The 22,224-nt window shown below is 53.9% G+C and overlaps 4 protein-coding genes across 4 annotated transcripts in view; 3 read left to right on the forward strand and 1 right to left on the reverse strand.

Moving 5' to 3' along the window:
• Positions 1 to 1,183: 1,183 nt before the first annotated feature.
• VOLCADRAFT_105302 (uncharacterized protein) lies at positions 1,184 to 10,070 on the forward strand (the record flags this gene model as incomplete). The annotated part of the gene is made up of 14 exons (XM_002951851.1): positions 1,184 to 1,291; positions 1,441 to 1,611; positions 2,320 to 2,494; positions 2,701 to 3,001; positions 3,404 to 4,102; positions 4,382 to 4,514; positions 5,039 to 5,167; positions 5,511 to 5,648; positions 6,049 to 6,164; positions 6,995 to 7,170; positions 7,374 to 7,530; positions 8,551 to 8,704; positions 8,935 to 9,043; positions 9,952 to 10,070. 14 exons carry the CDS (start codon positions 1,184 to 1,186, stop codon positions 10,068 to 10,070), a joined length of 2,685 nt encoding a protein of 894 aa, XP_002951897.1.
• Positions 10,071 to 13,184: 3,114 nt separating this feature from the next.
• On the reverse strand, positions 13,185 to 13,864 carry arf7 (small Arf-related GTPase; the record flags this gene model as incomplete). The annotated part of the gene is made up of 2 exons (XM_002951936.1): positions 13,185 to 13,688; positions 13,769 to 13,864. 2 exons carry the CDS (start codon positions 13,862 to 13,864, stop codon positions 13,185 to 13,187), a joined length of 600 nt encoding a protein of 199 aa, XP_002951982.1.
• A 529-nt stretch (positions 13,865 to 14,393) lies between these two features.
• On the forward strand, positions 14,394 to 16,091 carry VOLCADRAFT_92537 (uncharacterized protein; the record flags this gene model as incomplete). The annotated part of the gene is made up of 4 exons (XM_002951852.1): positions 14,394 to 14,591; positions 14,792 to 14,908; positions 15,334 to 15,463; positions 15,889 to 16,091. 4 exons carry the CDS (start codon positions 14,394 to 14,396, stop codon positions 16,089 to 16,091), a joined length of 648 nt encoding a protein of 215 aa, XP_002951898.1.
• A 593-nt stretch (positions 16,092 to 16,684) lies between these two features.
• Positions 16,685 to 22,224, forward strand: part of VOLCADRAFT_109152 (uncharacterized protein) — an 8,741-nt gene continuing 3,201 nt past the window's right edge. Inside the window, exons 1-7 of the mRNA XM_002951853.1 lie at positions 16,685 to 16,809; positions 16,890 to 16,959; positions 17,044 to 17,256; positions 19,175 to 19,312; positions 19,796 to 19,945; positions 20,460 to 20,877; positions 21,584 to 21,747. Of these exons, the coding sequence (XP_002951899.1) occupies positions 16,730 to 16,809; positions 16,890 to 16,959; positions 17,044 to 17,256; positions 19,175 to 19,312; positions 19,796 to 19,945; positions 20,460 to 20,877; positions 21,584 to 21,747 (1,233 nt within the window). The 5' untranslated portion in view covers positions 16,685 to 16,729. The remainder of the gene's footprint in view (positions 16,810 to 16,889; positions 16,960 to 17,043; positions 17,257 to 19,174; positions 19,313 to 19,795; positions 19,946 to 20,459; positions 20,878 to 21,583; positions 21,748 to 22,224) is intronic.

Raw genomic sequence — 22,224 nt, forward strand, 5'->3', positions numbered from 1 at the left:
TCGTACATGTTTTCGCCTTCATGGGCTTTCCTGCCAAGTTAACAAGAGACTGCCGATTCTCTCAAAAGCGGAATTTGGTTTGGTTGCGTGGTGGCGGCCCTGTTTTTTCCTTTGCAGGGCGGCTCCTGATTTGGCAAATTGTGCTCTTTGCTAGGTAGTTTAAAGCTCTATGCGCTGATGCATCCGGGTTGTGTTGTTCGGACACTCGACGGGAAAAAAGATACTCGCAAGCTGTGCTGACTTTTTATATCTTTTTTACTTACGCATAACGAATTTTGACGTGAACAATAGTAGTTAATGCATCTTTACGGGGGGAAGCAATATTCAGAGCTTTGGTTATCGTCCCGCGTCGCATCGGCGTCTCTATTCGCGACGATAAACGTCACCTGAACTATGTAAATGATCGGAATGTTTATTCTATCTATTTTGTTCCGATCTTGTGTGCTTTCACCTGGTGGAGCGGCGCAAAATCGATGACACATGGAGTCGAGAAGGGCTCGGAAAAGGTCGTGAAGAAGTCTTAAGGAGACCCTGCCAGCCATCCTGCCAGCCATTGGGCGCTCTTCTAATGTGCCTTTGGGCATCTGAGCTCATGACCAGACCCCGTATTGCAGCATATACGGTGCAGTGCGTACGGTAGTGAAGCACCTTCACACCACGGGGTGTCGTTGATAATTACCAACGTACTCGGCCCCCCGAACCCACAGACCTGGCCCTGTATTCACTTCTCCATCCCCCTCCATCCGCTCCACCCGCGAACCCACCTCTCAACCCACGAGCTGGTTTGTTTAAATCTTTTTATATAGTCTTCAGGGAGTTAAAACCCTGAGTCCGATGTCAGGGCAAATCGCAAGTTAAATTAATGCTGCAAGGTCCTAATAAATGTACCAGAGTATAAGAGGAAATTTATCATGGGACCGTTGACCTGTGCCCGCAGGGCCCATCTGAGTTCGCTTGTAGGTTGAGAAGGTAGTTTTGTTGTGGTCCTAACGGAAGCTGTTAGTTAACCACCATCGCTCCACGGTAGTAAAACATCTACTTGATCATGCAATTTAATGACTCCTCAACTTTCTTACTCTTCTGTGTTGACACCCAACTTCATGGTTTAGCCCTCGGTTACCTGCAGTGTCCACACCGCCCCAAACGCCGCCTTGTTGCTTGACTTTACGACTACTAACCTGATATGGAGGTGAAATCTGAAGAGGCTATCGGCTCTGCGCCGCTGCTGACAGCTCAGCAAATGATTGAGCGCTGCATTGTTCCGGTTAAGGCTGAGTTCCTCATTCGGAAGGTAAGCTTCTATAAGTTTCAGCAGATACCGCTATACTTATTCATTTGATACCGAGCTCGGTTAAACAAGCCTTTCCTTTGAGCTGGCGCCGGAGGAAAGGCGCAAGAGCATGCTTCTCATCTCAGGCGCCATCGCGGACGCCATCGCAGGTGCCATCACAAAAGAAGGAACAGCCCCCAACTACGCCTGCCGACGGCGCGAACGTTGAACCACTGACTAATAACGGCGCCGGCACCGGTACTGCCGGTGGCGCCGGCAAGCAAAAGCAGGACCGCGCGCAGGAGCAGAGCAGAAACCAATCACGAAAGCAGATGCGAAAGGTAAGTCAGAGAGTTGTAATTAGAAACATCTCAGTCTGGAGACGTAGCATTTTATCTTGGCGATGGGAACGTACCGTCCACTACAACGCAACGCCAGGGTTTCTTCTGTCAGGCAACACATCTATTCTATGCTGGCGTAATGCGTTTCTAAGAACGGAGCGAACCACCAATTTTAGCCACCATCAATACTATCATCGCCATTTTAAGCCTGCCATGCCAGGTCGTTGACGTTGCTGAAGGTCCCTCTAACAATTTTTTAATGTTACCTACCCCCAACGTTCGTACACACACACGTGTATCCGTACAAATGTGTCGATATACATGTAAGTGTGTCTGCATGTATGTGTGTCCGTATGTATGTCCAAATGTGTTCACACCCAGTCGCCCTCGGTCGGCTCACGGCACCAAGAAACGTGTGGCTGGCTAATCCCGCTTCCAAATTTAATCTGTCCGCTGTGTTAAATAACCCACTAATAGTCCAGTCTTACTGCCCAGGCTGTTATAGCGGTCAGACCGTCCCATATCGAAACGGTTTTAAAAAAGAGGATCAAAGAGGATTTATGATATAGTGATAACTATATGCAGCATGTTTAATAACTATATATAAATATATAATAATTAGATGTAAGTAGTATGCATGTAACGATTTTTTTATAATATAAACTTTTGTGTGTGAGTGGCGTTTTGTGCCGTGCAAATGTACGACAGGGTGTCCGCGATGGAGGCCGCCAGGCTGAGCTCTGCACCAACTACGCTCTGGGGCGGTGTACGTGGGGCGACCGCTGCAAGTTTAGCCACGATCTGGTTGAGTACATCAAGTCGAAACCTGCTGACCTGCCGGGGATGTGCCCCTGGACTGCCGTACAGGCCACGTGTCCGTACGGTAAGGTTTCGATTTGATTTGCAAATGTTGTAAATGCCTACTCCCTATTTCTAATGCCAAGATCGCGTTTGGAGGGGGGGAGGAGAGGGGGGAAAGGAGGGGCGTGTGTGGCTCTTTCCTAATCCCTCTTCTCAGCCGTTTTATAGATGCCCGCCCGTACCCCTGTCTGTCTGTTTATCTGTCTGTCTGTGTACCGACCCACCTAGGCATCACATGTCGTTATGCAATGGGTCATGCGTCAGAGGACGAGCTGCACAAAACGTTGAGGGTGACGTTGATGGAGTCGGCGTCAACCGCCTCAACGGCGCCACCGTCTGGCAGCGACCCTAAGGACCACGATGACAACGGTAACAACGGTAACGGGAATGGCAGCGCAGCAGCACCGGGAGTAGAGGACGCGACGGCCGCTCTTCCGTTATCGTTATTACCGTTACCGTTGCCCAGCTCGATTGAGAAGGAAATAAATTATCTGAGCAAGGACGTCCAGGCGTTGCTCTGGAAAAACCGGTATGCGGCGATTGGCAGTTGATGGTTGGCGGTTAGTGGTTAGGAGTTGTTTCTTGAAGAGGGAAATGGCATGGGTACGGCGGGGAATGTGTGGGTGAGGGGTACAGACAGACAGACAGACAAGGGCAGAAGAGACCAGAGGGAGGGGTTTATGAGATGTCGAGCATTCTAACACCACCTAAACCCACCACGGCCCGTTCGCGTTGGGGCAGTGACAGAGACCGGAGGGCTTTCCGTTAGGTCACATGACGTGGAGTCGGTAACCCAACTAACTGCTTAACCGGAGATAGACCGACCGTTGTCATTATCTTGCACACATAATAGGAAAAGTTTGCTGAGGACGCAGGCATGTTTTTCTGTTTGCTTGTTTAATCCAGTACGATGATATGTACGGCTACGCAGGTACGACTTCAATCGTGCTGACGGGATCCTCAAGTCCATGTCTCTACGCATCTCCTTCAAGCACCAACCTAAGCCAACTCGAGAAGAAGTGAGGAACGAGGGCGGCGGCGGCAAGAAGGCTGCCGAAGGAGCTGTCGCCGGCGGCGGCGGTGGCGGCGATGTGCCCGTAGAGTCGGCCCGGCGGCAGCTCGGAAACAATGACCCGGAGCTGCCGCCGCCGCCGCAGCAGCAGCAGCAGGAGGAGGGTACTCGTGAACCGGCGGCGGTGCAGGCTGGTGCAGCGCCGCCGCAGGTGGCGGCGGCGGAGGTGGCGGAGGTGGCGGCGCCAGCGAAGGTGAATGAGGGTGAAGATGTCATGAAAATAGATGTCGACGCCGCGGTTGCGCCACCGGACGGCGGCGCCGCAGCCGTTACGGCGGCGACATGCGACACGGATGGCGGCGCTGACGTCGACGCCGATGGGCCGGCGGCGAAGCGGCAACGCACTGACGGCGCCGCTATCAACGATGCGGCGACGGGCCCCCCGGCAGCGGCGGAACAGCATCCGCCGGCGGCAGCGATGACAGCAGCGGCAGTGGTTTCGGAGTCACGTGCTGCCTATGTGGAGCTGCCTGTACGTCAGTGTGAGCGCCGCCGCTTGGACTTCCGTGGTAAGACCTACCTGGCCCCTCTCACAACGGTGGGCAACCTGCCTTTCAGGTAGGTTGTTGGCAGTTGGCAGTTGGTGGTTAGCGACAGGGAGTTCTTGGTAGATCGCACGTTTCTCTTCGTTCTTTTCCTGATGTTGTTAGGCTATGTATAGATGTGTCCTAAGTCCTGGTATGTGTTTGAGGGCGGACTTGTGAGAACAAGAAGAATGGGGGATGCGGGAGCCGGGGGGGAGAAATGATGTGTATGGGAGCGGGAACATGTATGTATGTATGAATGTATGTATGAATGTATGTATGTGTGTATGTATGTCCAACCTCGTGTTCGCAGGCGCGTGTGCAAGTCCCTGGGTGTGGATGTGACCTGCGGCGAGATGGCTCTGGCCACCAACCTGCTGCAGGGCCAGGCGGCGGAGTGGGCGCTCCTGAAGCGGCACCCCTGCGAGGACTTGTTCGGAGTGCAGGTGGGGGAGGAGGTGGGGGGGAGTGGCATGGTATTGGTAATGATGGTGATGGTGCTGATGACGGTGACAGTGATGGTGACGGTGATGGTGAACTGTGACTTGGTCATTAAGTGCCTTGGGTAGATTAGAGGGGCAGGCACTCGTGCTTGTGTGCTCTCCCTGGCTGTCACTGTGTGACCCGTGGGTCAGTCAGTCCGGAGGAGGCGCCTCTGATGTAGCTCTACTTGATGCGACGGAGATGAGGGACTCAGCAGTTGACTGTGCAGCTGCGTCCTTTGCGGAGGCCCTCAGGCCCTCAGGCTGCGCCGCCGCCGCCGCCGCCGCCGCCCCTCTCCTCTGTGTCATTATTTGTTTTCCCTTTCATTCCCCCCGCGCGGCTGCGGTCCCCGGCAGTTGTTTCTGTTGCTCCTTGGGAGGCCCACATAGGTACATACATACCTACATACGTACCTGCCGAACTGGTCTGCATTACACAATCGTAATTTGTAACCTGTGCATGTGTACATACATACATACAAACCTAGGTGTGCGGCGGCTACCCGGACGCGCTGGCGCGAGTGGGTCAGTTGTTGAACGAGCGGCTGGTGGTCGACTTTGTGGACATCAACATGGGGTGTCCGATTGACCTGGTGGGGGTGTGGGCGGGGGTGGGGGTGGGAGGGGGAAGACAAAAACTTGGGAGAGAGGGCCGGAAAGGCGGGAAGAGGGGGAGAGGGGGGTTTAATTCGGGATTTAAAGGGATCGCCCTGTGCTGGCTGTACATCCCTTGATGCAGACAGACAGACAGACAGATAGACAGACAGACAGACACCCCACCCTCGTCTGTGCCATCCCCCTTTCGCCACGTTGCTGCCCCGCGGCTCAGATCGTTAACACATACATACATACATACAATGTATGTCATACATACATACATACATACATACATACATACATACATACATGCATGCATGCATACATACATACACAACCCCACACGCGCGCACGTCCTCCCAGGTGTGCGACAAGAACGCCGGGTCGGCACTGCTCCGCCAGCCCCGCCGCATCGAGCAGATCCTTCGCGCCACCTCCGCGGCCCTGGGGGATATCCCGCTCACCTTCAAGACACGGAAGGGCTTCAATGACGGGGAAGATGTGAGTGAGTGTTTTATGTAATGATGTATTATACTTGGTGATGGTGAATTAAAATTGGTTTGTTTGGGGGCCTTGGACTGGGGATTTTGAATTTGGGGGTAGGGAGGGTGGGTGTGGGGGTTGAGGGGGAAGGGATTTGGCTCACTTGTATGGTGTGCGGGCTTTTTCTTGCGTTTGTGTGTATGTGTATGTGTATGTGTATGTGTATGTGTATGTGTCGGGGGGAGGGGGGAGGGGGGAGGGAAATTGAGAGGGGAAAAGTGTAACTGACGACATCATGAACAGAGCCAGTACGGCATGTATGATCTGCGTGAAGTATTTGTTGGGGCACATGTGTCGATAGTGCATGTGTATGTCGTACACGTGTGTATGCCGTACAAGCGCCCCTGTGCTCCCCCAGGTGGCCCACACGTTTCTCCCCAAGGCTGCGGGGTGGGGCGCGGCGGCGGTGACGTTGCATGGTCGTACACGTCAGCAGCGGTACAGCAAGCTCGCTGACTGGGATTACATTCAACGGTGAGTTCGAGGCAAGATGCAGCTAACTAACCAACCAACCAACCAACCAACTAATATATAATTGTTTATTCGTTGCCCATCTGGCGACCTCTTTTTTATGGCGGTTACTGACGGTTGGTAGTTGCGGTTTTTGTTATCGCCTTGTGACGGAATATGGCGGGATGGGGGCTTGGGGGCAGGATCTGGAACTGAAACCGTCATGTGTGTGTGTATGTATGTGTGTACGGGCGTGTGTGTGGGGGGGTTAGCGTGTGTATGATGTGTGGGACAGGGGGTCATATCTTCACCCTGCGGCAGATATATCCGGCGAAACCCTGTCTTCCCCGGTATTTCGGGGCACCCTCATCTAGTCACCCTGATCATCTTCATAGTGGATCGCTTAGGTTCCGCACCCACCACCGGCATCCAACGGAATCTGCCGGATTGACGGTGGCCCAACTCCGTTCCTGGTCGGCTCGCAAGTCAACTTTATCGCAGGTCACCACCGTCCATCAACTGGGGGGGCACTTTACTCTCCCCCATCGGAAGGTCTTTCGACCCTGATAGGTCTCGATCCCGGGATCTCCCGGGGACGATGGTCCGTGCCTTACCAGTAGTGCCTAACCTATTAGTGTGTATGTATGTATCTGCGTATGCATTTTGTTAGCAGTCCTTCACCCTTTGCTGCTGATATAACCGCTCCAACCACTTGACTCCTTTTATCGCGGCGGTTGCTGCCTGTGGCGGCTTTCCCTCCTGGCGTGGCAATGTTCACGGCGTGTCGACACCACCACCACCACCCACAACAACAACACCAACAACACCAACAACAACAATAACAACAACAACAGCTGCGCTGCGCCTTGCTCCGAAGCGGGTCTTCAACTGATTGGCAACGGTGACGTGTTCTCGTACCTCGACTGGAACAGACAAATGGACAGACGCGAAACGGAGGGGGAGGGGGGAGGCTCCCTCGCTTCCATTATGATTGGGAGGGGTGCTCTCATCAAACCATGGATATTCACAGGTACGAACATATTCACGTACGACAAGCTTCGTACTCTTGCCGTACTACTATCGCTGCTGTATGACCTAATCTTTGATATTTCCGCTGCTCTCCTCGTCCTTCCAAATGTACGGTGTTTTTGGTTTCATTATCGACGGTTGTTACAGTTGCCAACTCCCAAGTCCTGGAAATCTAAACACGCCTTCGACCCTTCTTGACCTCAGAGATTAAGGAGCAGCGTCACTGGGACATTTCGGCTTCGGAGCGGCTGGATTTGTACAAGCAGTTTTGTACGGCGGGTTTGGAGCACTGGGGCAGTGACGGCCGTGGGGTTGAGACCACGAGACGGTTCCTGCTGGAGTGGCTGTCATTCACTTGCAGGTGGGAAGCCGCAGGTGGTCGTGTTTGTGTGTGTGTTTTAAGCGATCTTAGCCGCGGTGTCGTCTGTCTGTCTGTCTGTCTGTCTGTGTATCATGAAGAGAGACTTTTTAGGGGCTTTATTTGCGCCTCACTTGATTTAAGCTTTACCACTCCATAAGTCGCAACAATATTATCCTTATGCTGAGGAGTCTGCGGAAAAAGTCGGGTTCGAGTCTTGGTGGAGGGTGTTTTAGGGTTTGGGGAGAATCCCTTCCTCAAGCGTGTTGCCTGTTGGGGCAACTTGGACTTTATTTGGATCCGGCAATGGTCAATACACTCCGGCTGTGACATACCCAGTACTGGCACATGCAGAGAGACACGGGCAGTCGGAAGTACATACATACGGACCGACGTACGGACATACATACATACATACATACATACATACATACATACATACATACATACATACATACATACATACATACATACATACATACATATGGCAGGCGGCTGGCAGAGGTTAAGGCCTGACTTCTGCTCCCAGTCGACCCAGTCGACCCGGGTTCAAATCCGCCTGCCGGCTCCTCGGGTGTTTGAGGAGTGATGAAATGGGAGGTGGCCCCCCATCTTATGGACGGTGTAGGACGTGATAATATCAACTTGCGAGCTGACCAGGAACTAAGTTGATGCGCCGTTGATCCGCTAGATTTGGTTGGATGCTGGTGGTGAGTGCGAACCCAACGAATACATTCTGAAGTCGGATGGGGTGACGGATTAGGGTGCCCCTCTAGCAGGGGAGAGCAGGGACTGCCCCGGGAAAGGGGGCCGCTGGCGAAGTTGACCACCCTGTAACAACATACATACATACATACATACATACATACATACATACATACATACATACATACATACATACATACATACATACATACATACATACATACATACATACATACATACATACATACATACATACATACATACACACACGCACGCACGCGTGTGTGTTTTGTCCGGTCTCTCTCGCTCTCTTTGCAGGTACGTCCCGGTTGGGTTGTTGGAGGTCCTCCCCCAGCACATGAACCACCGCCCTCCGGCCTTCCGAGGGCGCAGCGAGCTGGAGACGCTGATGTCCTCTGAAGAGCCCCAGGCGAGTGGTGTTGGTGGGGGGGCCCTGGCGGGGAGAAGGGCTGTGTGTGTATGCCTGTGTGTACGTATGTATGGACGTGTATACATATGTAGTAAGGAACATAGCGGTGCATATGTGAAAGGGGGGTAGACACCGTATGTGTTTGTGTGTGTGTCTGTGTGTTTTACAGAACACGTGCCCACCCGCGTCGGTCCCCTCGGCCTCACCGGCGGTCCCGTCGCAGCGTCCCCACCTGGCCCCCTCCGTACTTCCACTTTCACACTGCCGTACAGGATTGGATCCGGATCAGTGAGATGCTTCTGGGTCCACCTCCCGCCCCCATCACCTCATTCACTGCCAAGCACAAGAGCAGTTCGTACGCGGGCGCGCCGGGAGCGGCTAGTGAGCTCGACATGGCGAGGGGTTGAGAATGAGGATTAAGAGGAGGAGAATAAGGAAACGGAGGAGACGCTTTTTGTTTATCGCAGACACTGATGGCGGGAGCTGAACCGACCAGGGGTCGTCGGATGTTTTGTCACATGATGCGTGGATTGGGCGACATGGTGATGATGACCCATGGGTCACTGAGCTGTGAGTCGACGGTGACCTGATGCTGTCTGTTGGGTTCGTGTTCCACTGCTGCCCACCACCACCACTGCCACCGTTGACACCCGGTCCCTCTGGGGCACTCGGGTGATGAAGTCCACAGGAGGTTTGGATCTGCAGATATGCTTGGATGGGGCATGTGTTTGGGGGGCAGTAGGGCCCTATGACCCGCATGGTTCAGGGCATGGAACCTTTCCCTAAATCCGTGAAAAGGCCGTAGCCTACTGCGCAATGCCCATTTTATAACACAGCTGCCTTGTAAAACATATATAGATGTATTCTGTGGTGTGACCCGTAGGTAGGCCGATTGGTCAGACGGGCCAGCACTCCACTTCTCCCAGGTGGCAGGCCATTGCAGGCCAATGGAGAGATGGCATTTCTGGGAATGGCAAAGGAAAAGGCAAAGGGAGGGGGACATGAAAAGTTTTTAAGCCATGAAACGTGAGCAGCTAAGGTGTGGACCACACATAGGTGTGGAAGCTCCACCTGCAGTGATGGCCCCACACCCCATCGAGCAACCCACATGTCCACAAACAAGCAAAAGACCTTATCATCCCCCCCAGGGGAGCACCACACCACAACGGAAACCAGTAATTCCCAATTTCATGGCCCCAACCTTCTCACAAAGTGCTAGGCTTTGTTGGCAGGTGGCATGTGCTTGGATAAATGCAGGCACATGACACATCCCCTTGGTGACACTGCAGGACTGCGACACTCCCTTGGCCAGAAAGATCCTGCAGAGAAAGCCGCCCTTAATCTTGGACGGCTCTCCCTGCACACCCTAGGTGGGTGGCTCCACCTGCTGATGATGTGGGAGCTGTAGCCCTTCATCACAGCCTGGCAATATCCTCAGGGCCTACAAGCAGACAAAAAACACTATACCTGCCCCCAGGGGGCCACCTCTCAACCAACTAAAAAACGAGTCCCGGTGCCCCCCAACTTGCAACTTGCAACCCGTCCAGCCAAGAATCCTTGCTCACATGCGTCAAACCCATACACATCTTGCAAAGATGGGTGAAATAGCATGTCTTGAGCTGCTTTAGCTACTTTCCTTGCATGGCTGTGCTTGCCACACACAGCCATTGTAAAGCCTTCATCCGCTCAAAGTGCTCAAATCGTAGCTCTGAAAGGGTTCTGGGTGCAGTCGGAGTCCCAGAAAAACAAGTTATGAGAAGTTCATTATGCATGTTAGGATGCACTATTTCTTGCAGTGATCTACGGCGTTGTTTTGCTGCAATGGCCCATTCTTTCCCCCCTTGTGTACGGCATGAGGGATTTATGAGTTTTACGTTTTTTTTCAACGACTTTAAGTATAATAAATATGTGTTTCCCCCTTCACTAGTGTGATCAAGGATTCGTGTCAGTTCATCCGAAAAGGATGATAAGCATCCTTTTGAAAGACGTTATCCACGGGTACTCGTTACGGGCGGTGCCTCAAAGATTTGCTGTACTTTTGAGAGCTGTGAATGGGCAGCTGGGGTGTCTAGCTGCCCGCCGCCTAAAGAGCTGTCGGGACATGGTACACTGCAAAACGAGAGGCCCCAACCCCATAACCGTCGCACAGTCACGCGATTGTACGGCGCCTGTACGGCAGTTACCACAATGCCACGGGTCATCGTTTGTGAGAGTGGCGGCTACTGGCTCAGTGGACACTGGCCGCATGGCTGCGAGGCTTGTAGATCAGGCAGTTTCCCGAGCGAGCAAACAGCTAACAAAATCGTGCTAAGCAGGACGCATGCCGCTTTGTCAGGAAATCTCATCTCTCTCCCCTGTCTTCGTCAGGAAAAGGTGTCAATTATTGTGCGCATGTTTGTTTGGTGATCGGTAATCCTTCCAACCTGAAATATAAATAAGAACAGCTAAATCAACTTATATTCGCCATATATTCGCTATCTGTGTGCATGTGCACATGTGCCTAACACACGAGACAAGCTCCGGAGGACATCGGAAAGGAATGCAAGCTGGCGTTGATGTGTGGCGTCGACTAGACGTGCATTACACGAAGTACTTAAAAGAGCGACCGGGTAGGATGATGGTATGGCCAAACATATCAGTTTTTACACCGTCAACACCACTACCTCTTTCACAAAGAGGTCCGCCCCCGCCTTGGGCCCTTTTCTTTTCTTTTGGGGGAAAGAAAGAACTTGATGTTGTTGTGCACTGCTACACATTCTGGTTTACATATTTACAGTGTCCGCACGAGTGGGGGACGGAGAGGGGGCTCCATCAAAACCGTGGAGGGCCCCCCCCCCTGGGGGACCGATTTCAGTTAAAATTAATGTTACGGTGTCGGTGGGGCAACTGTCGCATTCTGCGTACCCGCGTTTTTCCCCCTCACTCCTGGACACCGCTGAGAGCGCTCCTGGTAACGCTGTCCATGCTGTCCGTACAAACCGACAACGATAACCGTCACAATAACCACCACTACAGCACCACCGCTACATTACCAAAAACCCATCATCAATACAGACTATCGTACGGCACTAGTTCACAGGCTGTACATGTGTTATGGACGTGCCACACACAAACACGCACACACGCACATACACACACACACACACAAAAACAAACACAATATACATGTATATATACGTGTGTGTGTGTGTTTGTTTGTCTGCATACATTGCATTTATATCATGTATTGTACCTTGCAACACATTACCGAGATGAAAAGTCCCATACCGGAGAGCCGCGCGGGTTCATGGGACCCCCTCTAATAACCCTCCAGCCCCCAGAAGTCACATCAGAGGTGGTAACGGAGCCCATTCGAGGGCCCCGAGGGCAGCTTCAGCTTCAGCTCCAGGCCCCCCTTCAGCTCCAGCCCCCCGCCTTTGTCTCGCCTCACCTCGTACAGGGGCCATCAGTTGGCCGCAGTCAGCAATATCCGGTCACGTGGCCTGTCAGTCCCAGGTCGGTCGCTAGTCAGGCCCCTGGCAGTGCAGTCTTCCCATTCACCCAGACACTCCATGCAAGCAGGTTCAGCCACCTGAAGGATCCCCCTCATCTGCCACAACGACGGGGGCCCCCTCTTCTTCTTCTCCTCCTTCTTATCGATACGTCCGTCTGTCCATTTATCCGTCTGTCTGTCTGTCTGTTTCTCTATCAATCTAATCTGTCCGTCTGTCTGCCTGTCTTTCTGTCCGTCAATTTTTTTTCCGGCTCTGTCTGTCCCGCTGCCCGCCAAAAGCGATTCGCGGCTCCGTAAGTACGGTAGCGCACAACATCAGGAAGTACGGCAATACAGACCCGGGCATGTACGGAAGCCGGCAGCAGGTGTCGCTGTGTTCCTCTATGCCCCGCCCGCGCAAGATCCAATCAGAGATCATCCAATCAAAACAATCAACCGAGGTACAGTATCGAACGTATGGGGGGAAGGTGAAGTGGGGCCATGAAGCGCCGCTTCCAAGGGCGTGTCGGAATATGCTAGGCGTGTCGGAATATGCTAGGCGTGTCGTACAAACAGTGCGTGTGCTTGGGGGTTCCAATGAAAAGTACGACATAGACACAGAGGACATACCGCGATGTGCTCCCCGCACGATGCAAACACAAGCACACGCGCCCACACTCCCATATCCACATATACACACACGCGCACCCGTGCACACACTGTCACACTGTCACACACACACACACTGTCACACACACACACACACACACACATCTGCACTTTCGGGTCATGTTGGTGGTCTACAATAACACGTACATACGCCAGACGACCCACCAGCGGGGGGTGACGTGGCCCTGGAAGTAGCCCATCTCTCCCCATTACCCCGAGCCTCGTTAGGCTGTGTGCCCGAAAAACATTATTACATGCAGCCAGGGCACAACTCCCCTGCCGCGGCAGTCTTCTCTTCCGCTCTCTACCCGCTTCCCATCCCGAGAATTTGAATGCTGAGACTTGTCCGCTGTACTCAGAACGCAGAGACATGAGCGTGATTCATCGTGCGCCGCGGGCACGCAGCCGCATTGCTCTGTGGCTTCGCCGGATGGTCTCGACAAGCCATTCAACGCCCTCTTTCAGGCCCTGCCCGGTGTAGGCGCTGACAGGCAACACTTTGAATTGCCGCCCCTCCAAACGCTCGATGCCGAATACTTGCCCTACTTCCTGTGCGCTAGCTGCCCCGTCTAGGTCCTGCTTGTTGGCCATGATAAGCAGCGGCGCTCCGCTAAGCTCCCTGTTCTCCAGCATACGGTCAAGCGCAGCTCTGCTCTCCTCGAACCGACTCCGATTGGCTGCATCGACGACGTACACGATGGCGTGAGCCTCGCTATAGTATTTGTCCCAAATCGAGCGTAGGCCGCTCTGTCCCCCAAGGTCCCAGAATACGAGGTTATTCTTATGAGCTTCAATTCGGCCGACGTTGAGTCCCACGGTTGGCAAGATTTTGCCAGGGTCCAGTCCGATCGATTGTGTAAATATGGTTTTTAGCCTCTCCAGGACCTGAGTGAACGTTGGCGGACAGTGATTTAGGAGCCAGCATAGAATGTCCTCAGCTGCTGCAAAGAACACTAGCAGCTTACGTTGGTTTTACCCGCCTTGTCCACGCCCAGAATTAGGACGTGGAACTCATCCTTTCGAAATAGGTATTCATAAAAACCGTACAAAAGAGAAAACATGCGTGCAGTCTGGGATGCCGATGGCTCAACGTCGTGTGCATACGTCAGAAAAGAGTTACATGTCCTTAGCCTTACCAGAGGATAGTTTACAAAGAACTTTCATCGACAACGACATGGTTAGATAGATCCGGCAGGTAAGACAAATGGGCAGACGGTTGCTACCGTACGTATCCGCCTATTTCCCATTGTACACAACTGAATTCAACGTAGGCATAACTCCAGATGACACATGGCCGTTGCACCACTGTATTGAGGCTTGCCGCTTAGCCCGACAGACCATCGGTCACTTTACAAGCCAGCGGACCCGCCGGGTCTTTGTGCTCCTCCTAGTGGATATACCGCAGGCCTGCAAAAGGCTCCCGACTGCGCTAAATTCCAATCCTGCATCTTGATCATTAAGCACGGCTTTTTTGAAAACGGCCTTTGGAACCTTTGCAAGGACCTTCTCCGGGACACAGCTACAGTCCTTTCAAAACTGTGAACTTTATGAGCTAGCTTTTTAGCTTTCCACCAAATCAACGTATAAAGCATGGATAACACGGCACCATCATACCGTCCGGAATTCGCGGCGCAAGCCAGCTATGATGATACCCCTGCGCAGTATCATGCGCAGGAAGAGGAGCAGCAGACGGAAGGATTGGCACTGCACCCTGCCTCCCCATCTTTGCACGACAGACTAGCAGCAGAGCGGCACGTCCCTCGGCCCGTCCCGTCACTCGGGCTCGAGGTGCGCGATGCCACATCTGGACAGTTCCAGATGCGACATCACTCTGACTCACTCTGACTCACTCTGACTCACTCTGACTCACTCCGACGGAGATGCCGGCAGCATGCGGGACAGGTTTTGCACAATGGCAGGCCAGGTGACATATCCTTATCACCGCTTAACCGTAGCTTGATTATCCTACTCGGCAACTGCCGCTGCAGGATGCGGGTGCGTTGGATCTGGCGGCTGTGGAGGCCGCAGCCGGCTTGGGCACGGAAGAGGCTGCCCAGCTGCGCAGGCAGGCACAAGACGAAGTGCTGGCGGAGCTGAAGGGCGAGGTTCGTTGCGTCTGTGCTGACGGTTTTTGAGGTCGTCGTCCGCAGTGATATGGCGGTGATATGACCTGGCTGGTCAGGGTTTGCAGACGCGCTGCGCTTACGTCTTTATGCTGCCCTATGTCTGGGGTCTGCGGATGTACACCATATCCACTAAAAGCTTTCAACTGCTGCCGTTTTAGAAGACGTTTGCCACGGCTTCTCTCCGCTCCTTGGATATCGCTCCATCTATGTCTTACAGCAGCCTGTTCTAAGAGTCTGTGCCGCCTCAGGGTTTCTCAGCCAGCTCCCCCCCCCATGCAGACCAGTGCTACGGGGTATCTGATAATACTAACAATGCTGGAACAATGGAAAACTGAATCGACCCATGGTTCATTCTAAACTCTTATGTTTCCATAACGTATATTGTTACCTCCCGACGCTTGCAGGTCACCCAGAGGCGGCAAGCGGTTGCAGGGGAGTCTCAGGAGATGAGCCACGTGCTGCCGCACCGCCACCACCAAGGACAGCCGCACCGCCACCACGGTATCGGAGAGGAGCGTGGCCCCGGTTCTGAAGGTGCGACAACAGCCTTGGTTAAGATACATACATACGTGCAGACACAGATCATATAAACGGAGCCGCTGTGTTGGAGTTTGGCCTGATACAACAGCAACAACAACACACAGAACATACATGTATCATATCCACCGTTGAGGAACTCCCAAGGCGTGTACGTGCACTCGCTAGGAGCATACAGCGTACAACTGGTCTAAGGGGCCTTACGCAGGCCTCACCAGTGCTTAGCGTGCTACCGATGTTTTAAAATTGGTGCTGGAGTCTCCTGCGGGATGGTGGTTGCAACTGCACCAATCTATGCCTGCATGCTGCATCCCGTGCTACTAGGGGTGGTGGTGGCGGTGCTGTAGCTGGTGTTGACATCTAGGTGCAAGTGTCCCATCTTTTGCCATGTAGTGCTACTGGCCTTGGTCCTGATGGCGCAGCGCCTGATAGATGGTTGTTGTTGTTGTTGGTGGTGGTGGTGGTGGTGGTGCTGGTCCTGATGGCGGCTGTTGCAGGTGCGCTACTCAAGTTCGCGCGGGCAGTGGCTGCAGAGCGACACGAATCAGTCCGTCACGTGCTGGAGACCGTACCGGCAGTTCCCGTAGATATCCGTCGACTGGACAGCAAGTCGGATGGAGATTAGGGCATGAAGTCGTGTGAACAGCAAATGGAACATTTGGAGCGGGAGACGAGTTGAGGCTTGATAACATGCATGACGAAATGTCAGGAAATGAGACTGCAACGAAGCGGAAGGAGACTAGGAGGGAAATGTGTGACGAGGACGAGTAGAGAAAGCCAATGCTTTAATAAGGTTTGAGAGGGTGAGGGCTGCTAGACTTGAACTGAATGTTTTGCCCCGCGGGCGCGCACCATGCGCATTTGCTCGGTAAAGCCGGGTTCGACTATCGATTTGCAGTAACTCTAATCTTGCTCTGGTGTTCTAGGATCAGAATAAGTCTTCCGGCTCTAGAAAACAGTTTGTAAGTTCTTGCAGCTGTTGTGCTGCTCAGCTTGTGCACGCTAACGGAAGAATGCGTTGATGTACGGCAGTTTTTGGACAGAACCAACCTCATTTTCATTTTGTGACAGAATGGACTTACACCTTCCAATTGTCAATTTCTCAACTTAGTTCAAACGCGTTGTCCTCCTTCGGCACCTCGAACATTTGCACTACCCAGAATATTATGTTATGATAGGACAGGTTTGGATTATCTTACCTAGTAGGGTTTAACAAGGCATAGCAGGGCTTGCGCAATCAAAAGCGCGGCCCGAAGTAAAAGCATGGCAGAGCCTGGACTGGATACGCTTCGGTTGGAGGACTCAGACGATGATTTTAAATATGAGGAAGTTGATGTTATGAGGTAAAAAAAGCTTGCCCCTTTGGTGGTCGAAGGCTGAGGGACGCGCATGTTCGATGCTCGGCCTTTACGATGTGCTGCAGTGATGGGGAGGATGACGCAAGCGAGGACCTTGATGCGGCTTTGCGAAAGCTCCAAGCCTTCACAGCTAAGGTAGGGCTGGCGTAACCAGGACAGCGCGACCAGCCAATGCTTCGCGCTCAGCGTGATCTGAACTCCATCCCCCATATGCTACAGGACACAGCAACGCCACGTGCTCGGCCACAGGAGGTGCAGCCCGGGCAGGTGGTGAAAAAACCGGAGGTCATCGATGACTTTCTGCGGAACTTTTTCATAAAAATGGGCCTCTCGCGCACGTGCGAGTGCTTCGAAGCGGAGTGGTATGAACTCAAAGCCACGGGGCGCCTGGACACTGCCACAACAGTACCCGACGTGTACCTGCGTAACGCGGTGGGTCAAAAGCCGTCCACATTCAGCCTCATGTACACTCGAACCTCTAGCACAAGGCATCTCAACTTCACCCGGTGCTGACAGGAATAAAAGCTCCTTGCCCGCGTTGTCCTTGACTGGTACGGGATGAAATGCTCTGGCCTTGGCTGAAACAAAACGGGCTGGGCCGGGCTCAGCTGCGCTGGGCTTCCCTTGTAGGGCGACCTTCTCATCTGACTTATTAGGTTAGAAGGAAATGTATGATATAATCATGATGGATTTCGGGGATTCAACTAGGTTGGGGATGAGGTTGGAGATGATACAGATACTGAATTCGGTGGGTTCATCTGGGTCACGGGGACTGTGGATCAAGGGGACTCACTAGGGGGTGAGATAGCTGGGAAGGGGAAATTGGCTTGGGTCTGGTAGTTGGGCAGTGTAGAGCCCGGGTTGTAAAGTTGCAGGTCTGCACAGTTCACTTTAAAAGGTATCGCCTCCATGTGGTCTCCAATGAAAGTTAAGATGGGTTTGTCTACCTCTAGGTGGACTAAGCTGCGTCAGGAAGCTTGATTCGGTCAATAGGTCAATAGCTAAATGAACGTCTGGTACATGAAACGAAACACAAAACTGTCATCTGGGTGAAGGGCAGAACCATTGGGTGGGTGGGTGATTTGGAGCCCTTGGCCCGTCCTGGGGCCCCGGTATGGGCTACAGGGAAGGTTGCAATGACCCGTGGGTCAGTCGGGGTTGTTTGTGCTCTGGCCTAAGCCCTGTCACCAGCGGCATGGAGAGTCGAGGGTGGCCCTAGACAGCTGGCCGCGCAGGCAACTGCAGTTGGGAAGGACTCGGGTGCCTGGGGAAAAGCGAAGCGATTGTATTCCAGGTTCAAGTGTTGGTCTTTCCAGCATGGGAGGTGCTACACGGCCCCCCTTCGCGGCGTGTTGTGGGAAAGAGATTGAGCGGACTTGAGCGGGGCGCAGTCGTGAATGCAGTTGCGTGTGGTCCCTCCTGGCTCCTTATGTGTGTGTAGGGGTATGTAGGTGTAGGTGTGTGGGGGTGGGAGGGGTGTGGGGGCTGGGAGGGGGGGAAAGGGGGAAAATGGGCCCGGGAAGGAGGTAAGGAGGTCCGGTTCGGGGTCTCTTCCTGCTGGGGTTGTGGCGCCTCTGCGCCTCGGCCACGTGGATGCGTGAATGGGAGGGGGTAAGGGGGGTTGGAGGCCAAAGAGGCAGGGCACATGGGAGAGGAAAATCGTTACGTGCCAGATGCAGAGGGAGTGAGGAACGTATTTGTACACGTGATGTGAAAGGCCTTTTGAGTGCACCTTGGCTTGGTGCAGTCGGGTGTAGAGCGCGGAGCCCAGATATGATCTGTGTGAGCTGCCGGGGTACCCGTGGGTGACCCGTCCCGCACCTAACAGCTTCTTTCCTGCTATTTCCTGCTGGCCCCCCCGCGAGCGACCCACACCTCCATGTCCATGGACGGCTCTTTCCCTTCCCCCCCTTCCAGTGGGTGCTTCGGACGTCGTCAGCTCTTTGTGTGTGTGTGTGTGTGTGATTCCCCTGTTGCGTGTGATTCCCCTCCCTCCCTTTTCCAGCTTTGGGAGGCAGCTTTTCCCCTTGTGGGCCGTATCCTCCTGCACCGTCCCCTTCCCATTGTCATCTGCACAGCTCAACCTTAACTTCACACAGCGGGCAATGTTTATCCTTCCTGCCCTGCCCTGCCTTGACCAGTCCTGTCCTATCCTATCCTATTCTATCCTCTTCTATGTGCTGCTTAAAAGAGTTTTTTTATACCCAAAGCTGCACTTCACCTGCACTTTTTATAAGGTGGTGATGTTTGAAATATATGCGGTGACCGCCGGCCACTGTTTATTTCATTCATTTTTTGCTGGTCTGTCACCGCGGGTCTGTCACCCCCTCTTCCGGTCCGCCGCTGGCAGGAGTTGGAGGATGAGGTGGCCAGTCTCCGTAGGGAGCTCGCGGAGGCTAAATCCATCGCCGCCCGTGCGAGCGCCACGTGGGACACGTTTCGAAAGGAGAGGGACTTTCACCGAATGCACCACAAGCGGGTGGCGCAGGTACGGCACCGTCAGGGGGCTCTGAGGGGAGGTAACAGGGGAGTGGGTAGGAGTGGGGAGATGAGGGGTTTTGATGGCCATGGGCTATTGTCGGCCTCCAGTGTACCATCAGCTAGGCATTGCTGGTGATGGGCAAGGGGTGTGTGTGTGTGGAAAAGGGGGGGAAAGGGGGGGGAAGGTGAGGAGAGAAAAGACGAACCACGAACGAGTGAAGCTGATGCCGTGTGGGCGGGGACAGGCGGCGATGGCGGCCCCGTCGGAGGAGTCCCTTCCAACCGACATCCTCCTTCCAACCTACAGCTCCATACCCCGCTCCCCCATCCCTCCATTCAGTATTGCATCTACTGCTCACTGTGCATATAACCGTACAACCCCACTCATCCCGACCTCTCCCGCCATGCCCTCTAGCCAGTTAAGTTAAGACGCCTTTCCTGCATGTTGCGTAATCGTATGATGGATCCCCCTCCTCCATCCCGATTCCAGGAGAAGAACAAGCTGCTGACGGACCTTCGCCGACTGAAGGAACACTACGCGAAATATGAGCCCACGATTTTGGAGCTGAAGAAAAAGTACGAGGTGCTGATGAAGGAGAAGATGATGGCGTGTCTGGAGAGGGACAAACTGGTGACCAAGGTGTGTGCGTGTATGTGTGTCTGTGTCTGTCTGTCTGTCTGTGTGTAAAAGTTGGAAGAGGGGTTAGGAGGTGGAGGGGTGATGAGCGGGAGTAGGATGCAAACCGTCCCCGTGATACCGGCTTTAGGCGAGCATGGCACAGAGGACGGCGGGAGACAGGGAAAAAAGGAAGGAAGGAAGGAAGCAGGAGAGGGAGGGGGTGAGGTGGGAAGGGGAAATAAAGGTATGTGTGGAAACTGTGGGAATTTAGGGATTTGGAAAGTCAGGGAGGAGGAAGGTTTGAAAAATGAAAGGGGTAAAGGGCGTAGCGAGCCGGCAATGGGCAAAAGGTTGGCTTCCAGAGAGAGCATCTGGGTTGCATGCCACCGTGCTCTTGAGCCGGTCGCCATGTGTTTGCACACATACACACAGTCAAACATATACACACACACAGTCAAACACACAGTCACACACACACGCGCGCGCCCGCGAATTTGACCGCGACCGCGACGGCGGCATGGAATGACCACCGCAGGTGGAGGCGCTGGAGGCGGCAAACGCCAACGCCAGCGCCGTCGCAGCCATCATGGGTGAGCGCAGCGTCGGAGGCGCCAGCTCCACAAGTGCAACTCGTACAACAGCAGCAGCAGCCGCCAACGGCGGCGGCGCCGAAGGCGCCGGCGGCGGCGGCGGAGCCGCCGCCGCCGCTACGGGCCGCTCCGGCGGCACGGCATCCGCGGGCCCGCGCAGCGGCTGGGCGTCACTCAACGCGCCGCCTCGCCGCAACCCGTATCTGGATTTGGAGTTCCCAGCTGCTCCCGTCAAGATGTTGTCGCTGAACAGGACGTTCAAGGGGCACCTGCTGTCGGTGGCCAATCTGGCGCTGCACCCCACGAAGCCCATCCTGGTTACGGCCTCAGATGACAAGACGTGGAAGATGTGGCACATGCCAGGTAGGTGAGATGGCGGCGGCGGTGGCGGTGGCGGTGGCGGAGGAGGCGGGGGTGTGAGGGGAAGGCTGGTTTTAGGGACGAGAGAATGATGCCGCGAGGCGTTGAGAAAGCATTTTTGAAGGCGGCATGGACACGTTCAGGCACCCAACGGCCACCCACTCGACCAGTAGCTCGATCAGTAGACCGTGAAATCATCCCTGCTCCGGAAAAGAAACCTCCATAACAGATATTTAGGGGTTTCAACCCCATCATGGGGCCCCGCAGATTCCTCCTCTTACCCCCCCTTCAGTGGTTCGTCTTTTCCCCTTTCCGTTCTCCTACTGGGCTTTAGGTCGGGACCTAAAGGCTTTAGGTTGTGGATCGTTGGTTCTGCCCCTTTACCCCTTCTTTCCCTAAAAGGGAACTTAGGGTGTTTTGATACGTGCTCTTAGTCGTTGCCCACTAATACAAGACGGGACTTCCCACTGTGAGCTCAGCTCATGGGCTCAGCCCGGTTCAGCGTAAAAAGTTTGGTCACCTATAAGCGACAATCTCGTGTAATAGGTACGGACGGTCCTCGCCTAATATACGAGAGCATCGCTTATAGGTGACCAGACATTTTACTGACTACTACTACTACTATTGTAGTAGTCAAGAGCCCCCTCTCCTTATTTTCCTTACCAAACCTGTACGGCTGTGTACGGCTGTGTACGGCTGTGTACGGCAGGTGGCGACCTGATTATGTGTGGTGAGGGTCACAAGGACTGGGTGGCGGGTGTGGACTTCCACCCAGCGGGTGTTTGCCTGGCGTCCGGCAGTGGCGACTCCACCGTGAAGATTTGGGACTTTGAGAAACAGCGATGCACCACCACATTCACCGACCACAAACAGGTGCGTGAGAGTGTGTGAGTCTATGGATGAGAGAGTGTGAGTCTGTGGATGAGAGAGTGAGAGTCTGTGAATGAGAGAGTGAGTATGTGAACACCCACACCTCCCGGGGATCAGATTCCTTGTTGCCCTTGTCGTGTTGTACTGGGAGCTCCAGCTGTTCGTCATCACCCCAATACCACCATCACCAGTACCGCCACCACCACCATCACCATCGTTACCAACAACCGACAACCGACAATTAACCACCACCACCAACAGCAACGCCAGTGTCAGCAGCAGGGCTAGGTGCAAAGCGCATCGGCGGTTATGTCGCGATTCACTACAACAGAAATCATTACTTGTACGACAGCCCGTCAAAACAAAAGTCTTGAGTTAAGCACCCTCGCATCACCAGGCCTTATCGCACTAATCCGGACACTGGACTGTTCCAGTGCACTTGTGTTTTTCCCTCGTCCTAAACCCCTTCCCCCCTTCCCC

This window comes from Volvox carteri, assembly GCF_000143455.1.
Source record: "Volvox carteri f. nagariensis unplaced genomic scaffold VOLCAscaffold_26, whole genome shotgun sequence".
NCBI lineage: Eukaryota > Viridiplantae > Chlorophyta > Chlorophyceae > Chlamydomonadales > Volvocaceae > Volvox > Volvox carteri.